The 11,197-nt window shown below is 42.0% G+C and overlaps 1 protein-coding gene across 1 annotated transcript; it reads left to right on the top strand.

The window, feature by feature from the left end:
• Positions 1 to 4,952: 4,952 nt before the first annotated feature.
• On the top strand, positions 4,953 to 9,552 carry LOC149253281 (uncharacterized). Its single transcript, XM_089454421.1, has 8 exons — positions 4,953 to 6,248; positions 6,390 to 6,886; positions 6,983 to 7,211; positions 7,574 to 7,893; positions 8,046 to 8,440; positions 8,543 to 8,826; positions 8,947 to 9,267; positions 9,385 to 9,552. Exons 1-8 carry the CDS (start codon positions 4,953 to 4,955, stop codon positions 9,550 to 9,552), a joined length of 3,510 nt encoding a protein of 1,169 aa, XP_089310547.1.
• Positions 9,553 to 11,197: the final 1,645 nt, after the last annotated feature.

The raw sequence follows: 11,197 nt of genomic DNA, 5'->3' as shown, positions 1-11,197 counted from the left end.
CACAAAATGAAAAACTAACTTGGCCTTTACTCGCAGTAACATAAACTAGATCTGGGACCGGAACAACAAAAAAAGCTGAGAACACTGCATCTTTCCAACGAATGGTGAATATGGCTACTGCCACTCGCGGCCTGCTTTTCCTTGAGGCAACGCAATTGCTCACACAATGGATGACTTATATACTCTATCATTACATAGTTTGCAGAAATAATGGTTATTCATAGGTTTCACAAGACCTTGTCTGTTCCACAAAAGGTTCAGTCCACCACTACTTTTCAAACTTAAACCTCAGCAACAAGTCTTTTCAAACTTAAACCTCAGCAACAAGTAAATTTAAGACGACCATTCATTGTCTTCTTACAAAATATTTACATGAAAACGTAAGCAGTATACACCATGTGTTTCTTTCCCATTCTACCCGCCATTAAGTGATTTATTTTCATAATACAAGAAGAGAAATGTAAACATACCCTGGTTTTTTTTCTTTTCAATTCTACCCATTCCATACAGCTCTGTCCTGTACCGTCTCCAACATTTTCGCCTCCACTAACTGTATAGCCATAACAAATATTTATTACACAAAAGGCGAACAATGCAGCTAATTTTTCTAGGAGAAAACCGTCGAAGTGTTTTACCTGAATTCCAGAAGTCCCTGGTACAAACAGCCATGGCGCCATGGATTTCAGAAATGGAACTATGAAAAGAGTTTATTTTGAAACACTGGTGATGCCGATTCAGATGATAAAATATGAGTGAAATGAAAAGATACTGTTAGAGAGAGATATAGATGGTGGGTGTCACCGGTCTTAACAGTCACACACTTACACTCTGAAAACTTACAGGCGTGCCTTTCACGCCACTGCCGCGTCGCACAGGTGATGTCCTTCAGTCTTATCAGTCACAAACCTAACACTATGAAAACTTGAAATCTGTCAATCCAACAGTGTACAGTCACATCAAATACAATAGGGTACACCACCAATTGTCACTACAATACAGTGTATAGTCACATCAAATCATGTTTTAAAACTCAGTACAGTGCCAGCATTAAATATTTTAGAGCCGCCACCGATTGCGGACTTAATGGGGATGATAGGTAATGGGGGATGATATACAGTGCATTAAATTTAAATTGTTTTCCAAGCTAACACACTGTATACCACCCATGATAAGACACGGCCCTGGGCTATGGACTGTTGTGTAAAATTGCTGGGATGATCTAATCCGTGTCCAGGTCAGATGGATCCGCTGACATCGATTTCGTGTATGGAGGTTGTCCATGGGTCGGTCCAATTCAAGTTATTCCGAATTGCCGGAGGTTTCTCGGTCATTTGTGCCTGGGATATGTGTCATTTTGTTTTTTGTGTTCGCCCCGCCCCCGAAAACCCTCACTAATGTGAAATGCACTCTTGAGATTAGGGGCCACGAGGTCGAGCTCAACAACATGATCTTCAAAGCGAATTTAGTGTCAGGGTTCTTGGTATTGATGTATAGTGTCAAAGATGGCAACTAATATTTATATTTGTGTGTAGTTCTAGTTCCAGGGTTCTTGGTATTGATGTATAGTATCAAAGATGGCCACTAATATTTATAATATTTATATTTGTGTGTAGTTCCATTAATGTATTGGATATGGTATATTGGATTTTATATTTGGTTAAATTTAATAAATAATATATATTGTTTTTTATATTAATAGAATTATAACTTCACAAATATTAATAGTCATTGTCATTTTTTAATTCATGGTTGTATTTTTTACTAAACAATTAGTTATGTTTTATTTGCTTAATATTTAGTTACATGGTATTAGAATTATTGGCATGTACTATATTGGATATATATATGTATGAGGTGTAACGCCCCAGTGAATTGCTAGTGTTTAAATTAAAAACAGTAAATTTAACTATTGGTTATGGTTATGTTTGGTAAAACTGGATAATTATTATTGTTGTTACTGTTTCAATTAATTATAGTTATAATTGTTTGGTTGCCAACGAGTGTGGCTTGGAAATAAAACCAAGTGCTAATGATTATAGAGCTTCCTCATCAGAGGGGTATTAGAACTAAAATATGACATCTGTCAGAAAGGGAAGAAACCCTAACTACTTTCAGATGGCGATTGAGCCCTCATAGAGGAAGGATACTTAATGGTAAAAGAAACAGGAAAAGAGGTTGCTACGTCTGGTAAGGACCAGATAGCAAGGCTCTGGAAAAGTTGCAATTTGGCAGCGAACGCTACGTCTGGTAAGGACCAGATAGCGCATGTTGGGAGCAGAGAACTCCCTGAATAAACCGCTATGTCTGGTAAGGACCAGATAGCGTAACTTTGGCAGTGCCAAAGAGTTGCAGATAGCAAGAATCTTGCAGGGTGCTTGGGGGTGGAAGGTCGAGGAGGACCCTCCTAAGGTCGGGAGGTGGACAAGCGCACTAAGAGGTTTGCCTCTGAACAGGTATGTACAACAGAGAGCTTGGTAGTCTGTGTATATGCTGACAATTGAATTAAAAAGTTTATGACAGGACAGAGAACTGTAAACTGTACAAAGAAAATATCTTTTGGTAGATGCAAGTAGAATAAAGACTTGAATTATGTTAAAACATTAATCTTAGAAAGGAGTGAAATTCCTTTATGACTGCCATATAGAAAGAATAGTGCAACAGGAAGAAACGAAAACCAGAAAAGAGTAGGGTCAACGACCCTTTCTCTGGAAATGATTTCCGAGTATACTGCGTAAATGATAAAAAGAAAGAATTCCGTATACAATCATTACAGGAACGAGAATCCAATCAAACGATAATACATTAAATGATAAAAGGAAGTCTAAATATATATATATGATTCCACAGAGCAGTTCCTTCGAATCCAAGGAAACAAAAGCAGGTCGACAAAATAAACAGACCATGTGTTAATAGAAATATTCTCTGAAAATAGTGGCTGTAGGTCTCTTCTGTTGAATACAGAAGTTAGAAAAATTAAATGTCATGCATTAACGAGATAAGGAGGGTAACTTGTACCCACACCCGAATCTTGACTACCCTGTGCCAATGTTCCAATTTAACTGCGGAACCCCACGGTGAAATGGGCGGCCGTGGCCGGTATGGACAGGGTAGAGAAACCGACAAATACTCGCCCATATGAAACAATAAGCCATTATTAAACAAATGAACATAGCATGTAAGTATTGGAGATAATATTGCTAATCGAGAAATAGGAATTAACAGAAGTCCTACAGTACCAGCATATGCAATGAAAGTCTCCTGTGAACAACAATATTCTTATGTCAAAGGAAAAGTTCGGTATTAACCGACAGAAGCCCAAAATCCATTATAAAACTGTAGCACCTTGTTATGCATATACATATAAACGCATTAACCAGTCAAGAAATTACAAATAGCTGTAACCGCCCAAATGAAAACATAAATGTTCAGGATAAAACCCTCGGCCCTGTATCAGATACATGGTAAAAATACAATACAGCAAGCGCAGTCCGGAACGGACAATACCGATATCCCAGTATTGGGCAAATCCCAAGTTTGCCACGGTGAAAACCAGAGCGGGGACTCTGTTACAGTCACATTCAAGGAGTGACTCAGAACGAAAAAAAAAAAAAAGGAAAACACCATAGCTCGATCAAGTCGGCCGAAACCAATTTCAGAGTTACCCACAAACTTTCTGTACATAAGTCGTCGGCATTCTCTTACCAGGAAACGGAAGAGAACAGACGGAGTTGTGTCCACCATGCGCAGGTCTCGATACCCGTATCTCGCACCTGCAAGGAGAGGGAAAAATGAATGTTAGAACCATGGTAAAACAAACAAAAAGCCAAACCATAAACGAAGGAGCATTACTGTGGATTAAGAAGTGCATGTTACCGCGGCCATGGCCAACGGGTGAATCCCTATCTCCTTCTCGGCTGGTTATGCAAATGGTCTGCGCCGGGTGAAATTCCAATCGCCAGAGACCTGCCAAGGCCGGGAGTCAAAGTGGAAATGATCTGCAATGGCCAAATGCGACATGGGAAAACCCTTTAGACCTATTACCCTTACCTGGAAAGATAACAACCGTCGATCTGGAAAACATCATCTTCACCGTTGAAATGGGCGCGGGATTTCTCCGATGAATGCTGTCACATGGGTCATTCGTGCCAAGTACCAGGCACAATAAAGTCCCGTCTTTAGCGTTGGTAATCGGAGCAGTCCTGGCCGGTTGCAGCTTAGGCCAGCTGGCTGGTTGCACGCCAGGTGGACACCCTAGGAAAGCCCAGGTTCCAGAACGCCAAGTTGGTGACCGGAAAACGTTATCGGAAGTGAGCTCTCCAGCGAACCCGGAAAACCAGACCTGGCTGACGGAGTGTTGGCACGGGTAACCTTGTATACGGGTGGAATATAATAATGACAATCGCAGAACCGCAGGCCGAGGATTTAAATAACGCATCAAATCATTCAACCATAATAGAAAGTGTAACCAAGATTTCCCTGGATACTTCTCGAGACTGCGGGAAGGTTTCATAAATTAATAATCAACCAAGCATTATATTATACCATGGTAAACGATACATGCATACGCCTAACCAATAGTGCACACGATAAATGATTGCCGTGGATAATAATTATAAAGTGCTAGGTTTAAGTGTTTAAATGTCGTGAGTATAATGTTGGTGAAACATTGGTATTAACATTGTTATGAACATAGTTACCAAGAGTAATTCACCCTAAGCAAAGTATATATATATGTGTAAATGTCTATAGGGATAAATAATTTTTTATTTTTTTTTTGTAGAAGTCTTACAAGTGGTATCAGAGCGAGGTTGCAACTCTGTGACCTCGGGTTAACCATAACTGAGAAACTGATATGATTAATTGAATTAATGAGCAAGTAGGGATTATCCCATGATATATTGCATGTAACATCTGTGGAAAAGAAACTAATCTTCTGAACAGGTGACAGCAAAATGAGGAGAACGAGCAGTGCTCCTCATGGAAATGTGGACAGACCAGACAGCGTCACCCACCCTCAGGGAAATCCTGAGATTTGGGTGCAGCTAGGGGAGGAGGCACGCAGCACCAACTTGACCATATTGGAGACAGTCCAAGAATTGAAGAACGAGATGGCTCGTTTGCGAGAGGACAACACCAGATTGACCATGGAACAGGAAAGGATCCTGAAAAGTTTATCAGATAAACAAAACCAGCACCAGCCTAACCCCAGTCCGGAGCAAAAGCATGTATCAGAAGAACCAGATTACCATACTGATCAGGACGAAACGGAGGGAAGGGCGGAGGCTCGAGGTGAGAAATCTGACAACGCTTCTGAGCATCAAACCTCAAAAAGACAGCGGATAGAACTACAAGGAGAGTTTCGGAAGATTAAGCCGCCGCATTTTGATGGGGAGTCCGAGGAGGCTGCGGAAGCCTGGCTAATAAACATGAACAAATATTTCCAAGTTTACGAATATGACCACCATCTTAAGGCACGGCTCGCTATTTTCCAGCTGCAGGCCAAAGCTACATTATGGTGGGAGGAAGTTAAGATGGTGCGGGGAGTGAGCGAACAGGATATAACTTGGGAAATTTTTCAGAAGTACTTCAAGGAGAAATACTTGACTGAACGCTTTTACGATGAAAAAGCACGGGAATTCCATGATCTGCGGCTTGGGCAGCAGACCATGGATGAATTCATTACCAAATTTACATCCCTGCTCCGCTATGTACCGTATATTCGGGAGGAAAAGGCAAAAGTGCAGCGGTTTGTTAGCAGTCTACCCCAAACAATGCGGGAAAGGATTGAATTTGATAACCCGAAGACCATGGATGAATCGATTCGGAAAGCTAGAATATGCTATCAGCAGAATAAACAAAGGGGAGATAGCTTTGGAAAGCGTTGGGTGGATAGAAAGGGCAGCAGAACCACTATGGGAATTAAGGGAGCTCGTGGCAGTTTCAGCAAAGGAGGTTCAAAAGGGCCCAGCAGTAGGAGTCAGTCTAGAAATCAGCTCAGAATGAAACCACCTAATGAGCCCAAATATAGCGAGCAGCCGGGCAGAGTTGATAATGAGGGGACAGTTAGACCGCCAGTACAGTGCTGGGGTTGTGGTGGGCCACATTATATCAAGAACTGTCCTCACCGAAAGGGTAGTGATCAGGTGTCCCAGGTTTATGAAGCTTCTACAGTGGGTGATGTGGCTCGGTCCATACCAAGAATAAATGCTGCTCTCGAGGACCGTCAAGCTGATTACCAGCCAACGATGGTAGAGTTCGAAGGTAAGATTTTTGATCGAACTGTTTCTGTTTTAGTAGACCCAGGAGCTACATTAAGTTATGTTAGCCCCAAAATAGTGGAAAGCTGTAATTTACAATCTGTTAAGTTTAAGAGTCCATGGTTGGTTCAGCTAGCTACCGGGGCCAAAAGGCGGGTGCTGGCCAAGGTCAGCAACTGTCCATTAAAGATAGCTGGACAGACAGTGACAGCGGAATTAAATGTACTTCCTCTCGGCTCTTATGATGTGTTAATTGGAATGGACTGGCTGGAAAGGCGGTGGTCCATAATAAACTGCAAAACCAAGACAATCTCCTACCGGGATGAAATGGGAAATGAACAGGAAATTCAGGGTATTCTGAAGCCAGTTCAGATTCGACCAATTACTGCCTCACAACTGGCTAAATGCATCCGGAAAAAGTGTCAAGTATATGCAGTTCAAGTGGGTCATGCAAAATCTGAAGATAAAGATAATGCACTGGAAAACATACCGGTAGTGCAGGAATTCGCAGATGTGTTTCCTGAGGAAATACCAGGATTGCCCCCTAAAAGAGATTTGGATTTTACCATAGAGCTGGTGCCTGGTGCAGCCCCAGTGTCTCGAGCACCGTACCGGATGAGTGTGCCGGAGTTAACCGAATTAAAGATGCAGCTGCAGGAGCTGTTGGACAAGAAATACATCCGTCCCAGTGTATCTCCCTGGGGAGCCCCAGTACTGTTTGTTAGGAAGAAGGATGGAACACTCCGTATGTGCATAGATTATCGCCAGCTGAATAAATTGACAGTGAAAAACAAATACCCACTACCCCGTATCGATGAACTGTTCGATCAGGTGAAAGGGGCGACGATATTTTCAAAGATCGATTTGAGATCTGGTTATCATCAAATCAGAATTAAGGAAGAGGATGTAGCCAAAACTGCTTTTCGAACCCGTTATGGACACTATGAGTTCGTGGTACTACCTTTCGGGTTGACCAATGCACCTGCAACGTTTATGTGCCTGATGAATAGTGTATTCCATCAGTATTTGGATAAATTCGTGTTAATTTTTATTGATGATATACTGATATACTCTCGGAATATTAAAGAACATGAAGAGCATCTCAGACTTGTGCTACAGACTCTACGGGAACATCAGTTATATGGAAAATTTAGCAAATGCGACTTTTATAAAAAGCAGATCCAGTATTTGGGGCACATCATCACCAAGGAAGGCATTGTTGTAGACCCTGAAAAGATTAAAACCATAATGGAATGGCCAACACCAAAAGACGTGGCTGATATCAGGTCTTTCATGGGGCTGGCTGGATATTATAGGCGGTTCGTGGAAATTTTTCCAGGGTTGCATACCCCATCACCTCCTTGCAAAAGAAAGGGAAAATCTTTAAGTGGACAGCAGAGTGTCAGCAGAGCTTTGAGCAACTCAAACACTTGCTCACTACTGCACCTGTGCTGAGCATTGCAGACCCGGGAAAAGATTACGTAGTCTGCACAGATGCCAGCAAAGAAGGTGTAGGGGGGGTGCTGATGCAAGAGGGGAGGGTGATCGCGTATGAATCCAGAAAATTGAAGGAACATGAACAGAAGTATTCAGCCTATGATCTGGAACTCACTGCTGTTGTACATGCGCTAAAAATGTGGCGCCATTATTTGGTGGGAAGAAATTTTTTATTGATGACAGATCATCACAGCTTAACTAGCTACTTAAGTCAACCAACCTTAAATGCTAGACAAGCTAGGTGGGTGGACTTTTTGGGCAGTTTTGATTTTGAAATCAAACACTTAAAAGGGAAAGAGAACCGGTGGTGGATGCGTTAAGCCGAAAAGCGCATTGTCTTTATGAAATTGGTCTTAGTGAAGGACGGTCTACCCTTAGCAAAGAAATTATAGAGGCAGCTGAGGAAGATCAAATCTACCAGCAAAAGAAACAGCTTGTGCAGAATTCAAACACCCACATCATGCAACAAGGTTATGAGTTGGACGCGGCAGGCCTTTTACGTTACAAGAAAAGAATATGTGTACCCGACCAGGGTGATATTAAGAGGAAAATTCTGGACGAAAATCATAAAAGTCCTTATGCGGGACACCCGGGATATCAAAAGTTAATCACTTCGCTTCGAAAGGAATATCATTGGCCAGGCATGAAAAGGGACGTAACGGAATATCTGGCACGATGCATAGAATGTCAGCTAATTAAAGTTGAACATCAACACCCCGCGGGTTTGTTACAACCATTACCCATACCAGAATGGAAATGGGAAGTTATTACCATGGATTTTATTACAGGGTTACCGAAGTCTAAGAAGAGCAATGACTCTATTATGGTTGTAGTGGACAAACTCAGCAAGACAGCCCACTTCATACCGGTTCAATCTACGTATCGTGCAGCCCAAATCGCAAATGTTTTTATGCAGAACATATTTAAGCTCCACGGGCTGCCAAAGACTATAATATCCGATCGCGATGTCAAATTTACATCAGCGTTTTGGAGGACCCTGTTTGAAGGTCTGGGAACTCAATTAAATTTTAGCACCGCATACCATCCGCAGACTGACGGACAGACTGAGCGGGTGAATCAAGTGTTGGAGGACATGTTGAGATCTTATGTGATGCAACAACCCACTCGGTGGGAAGAGTATTTGCATCTAGTGGAGTTTGCTTATAATAATGGATATCATGCATCCTTACAGATGAGCCCCTTCGAGGTACTTTACGGCAGGAAATGCCGCACGCCATCCAGTTGGAGTGGACCGGAAGACAGACTCATGTTGGGTCCCGAAATGTTAAAAGAGATGGAGGCAATGGTTAAGAGAGTGCGGGTTAATTTAAAAGTGGCTCAAGACAAACAGAAAAGTTTTGCAGATCGTAAAAGGACCTTTAAGGAATACCAAGTGGGAGAACATGTATATGTTAGAATTCGAGCGAGGAGAAGCGCTTTACAATGGAATGGGTGTGCCAAATTGGCACCCCGTTTCTGTGGGCCTTTTCAGATTTTAGCTCGAGTGGGGCCGGTAGCTTATCAGCTAGCCCTACCTAGCCATATCCGGGTCCATAATGTCTTCCACGTGTCAGTTTTAAAAAAATATGTCTACGACCCTAAACACATAATTAGCTGGCAGGACATACAGGTATGTGGATACTGTGAGAAGCTTAAACTACAAGTATTTGCCAGGAAAACACTGATCAGGTTGTTGTGTGTTTCAGGTGGAACCGGAAGGAGAATTCCTAGTCGAGCCGGTGAGCATATTAGATCGGAGAAGGGTCGTGCTGCGGAAACGAGTCATCACCCAGGTTAAAGTGCAGTGGCAGCACTTTGGGCCAGAAGAGGCCACCTGGGAGGATGAACAGAGCATGAAAGTAAATTACCCCGAACTGTTTATGGGTGAACAACATCGGGACGATGTTGAGCTTCAGGAGGGGGAGATGTAACGCCCCAGTTAATTGCTAGTGTTTAAATTAAAAACAGTAAATTTAACTATTGGTTATGGTTATGTTTGGTAAAACTGGATAATTATTATTGTTGTTACTGTTTCAATTAATTATAGTTATAATTGTTTGGTTGCCAACGAGTGTGGCTTGGAAATAAAACCAACTGCTAATGATTATAGAGCTTCCTCATCAGAGGGGTATTAGAACTAAAATATGACATCTGTCAGAAAGGGAAGAAACCCTAACTACTTTCAGATGGCGGTTGAGCCCTCATAGAGGAAGGATACTTAATGGTAAAAGAAACAGGAAAAGAGGTTGCTACGTCTGGTAAGGACCAGATAGCAAGGCTCTGGAAAAGTTGCAATTTGGCAGCGAACGCTACGTCTGGTAAGGACCAGATAGCGCATGTTGGGAGCAGAGAACTCCCTGAATAAACCGCTATGTCTGGTAAGGACCAGATAGCGTAACTTTGGCAGTGCCAAAGAGTTGCAGATAGAAAGAATCTTGCAGGGTGCTTGGCGGTGGAAGGTCGAGGAGGACCCTCCTAAGGTCGGGAGGTTGGACAAGCGCACTAAGAGGTTTGCCTCTGAACAGGTATGTACAACAGAGAGCTTGGTAGTCTGTGTATATGTTGACAATTGAATTAAAAGTTTATGACAGAACAGAGAATCACAATTGGAGATTATTACAATTGAATTTCAATTTTGACAGGGTTTGGGTTGAATTACACTTAAACTATAGAGCTTAATGGGAGGCTACAGTGGGAGATTATTACACTTGAATTACAATTGGATATTATTACAATTGAATTTCAATTTTTACAGGGTTTGGGTTGAATTACACTTAAACTATAGAGCTTAATGGGAGGCTTCCAAGAGCGTTACCATTTGCATGTTGTGATAGGCACATGCCACTATGGAGGATTTTTTTTTTTTTGCACCCTCAGCAAAATAGTGAAAAAAATATGGAGGGAGAGATGGCCAAATGGAAAAACATGAACCCTACCTTTATGTACTAAAAGCATAATACCTAGACCTTGGCTGCTCTACAAGGTTGAAAGCAAACATAAGTTCAAGAACGAACCAACAGAACCATAAGTGCACAATCCCACCCTGTAACATAAATGATAAAGAAATATCTTCTAAGCTCTGATTCTCCAGATGGTCACTTTCTTGATACTCGAATAACTCCCTCATGTCTCCGTCCATGGACTCTAAATTAGGACTTGGCTTTAGTCCCACATTCTCCTCAAAAACAGGGTAAGAATTTGGGTCTGGATCAGTTGTGTCACAATGTTGCAAGCCTTGAGCCACATCTAGTCCTTGATGATCCATTGCAGCCTACACAACAGTCATTCATGTAATAGCTTCTGATAACGTACATGCAAAATATGCCCTCAACCTGCACAAGTCAAGATTGCTCTTTAAAAGAAGACCTACTAAATACCGATGGCTTCTTACCATGTGCTTCCTTGGCTTCGGGACCTTCAATAGAAGGATCATTACCTTACCC

Source organism: Pinus tabuliformis, chromosome 7 (assembly GCF_031772625.1).
Source record: "Pinus tabuliformis cultivar Carrire ecotype Pingquan chromosome 7, CPIR1, whole genome shotgun sequence".
Classification (NCBI taxonomy): Eukaryota; Viridiplantae; Streptophyta; class Pinopsida; order Pinales; family Pinaceae; genus Pinus; species Pinus tabuliformis.
Note: the sequence above shows the minus strand (reverse complement) of the source record. Positions and strands in the feature narration are given on the sequence as shown.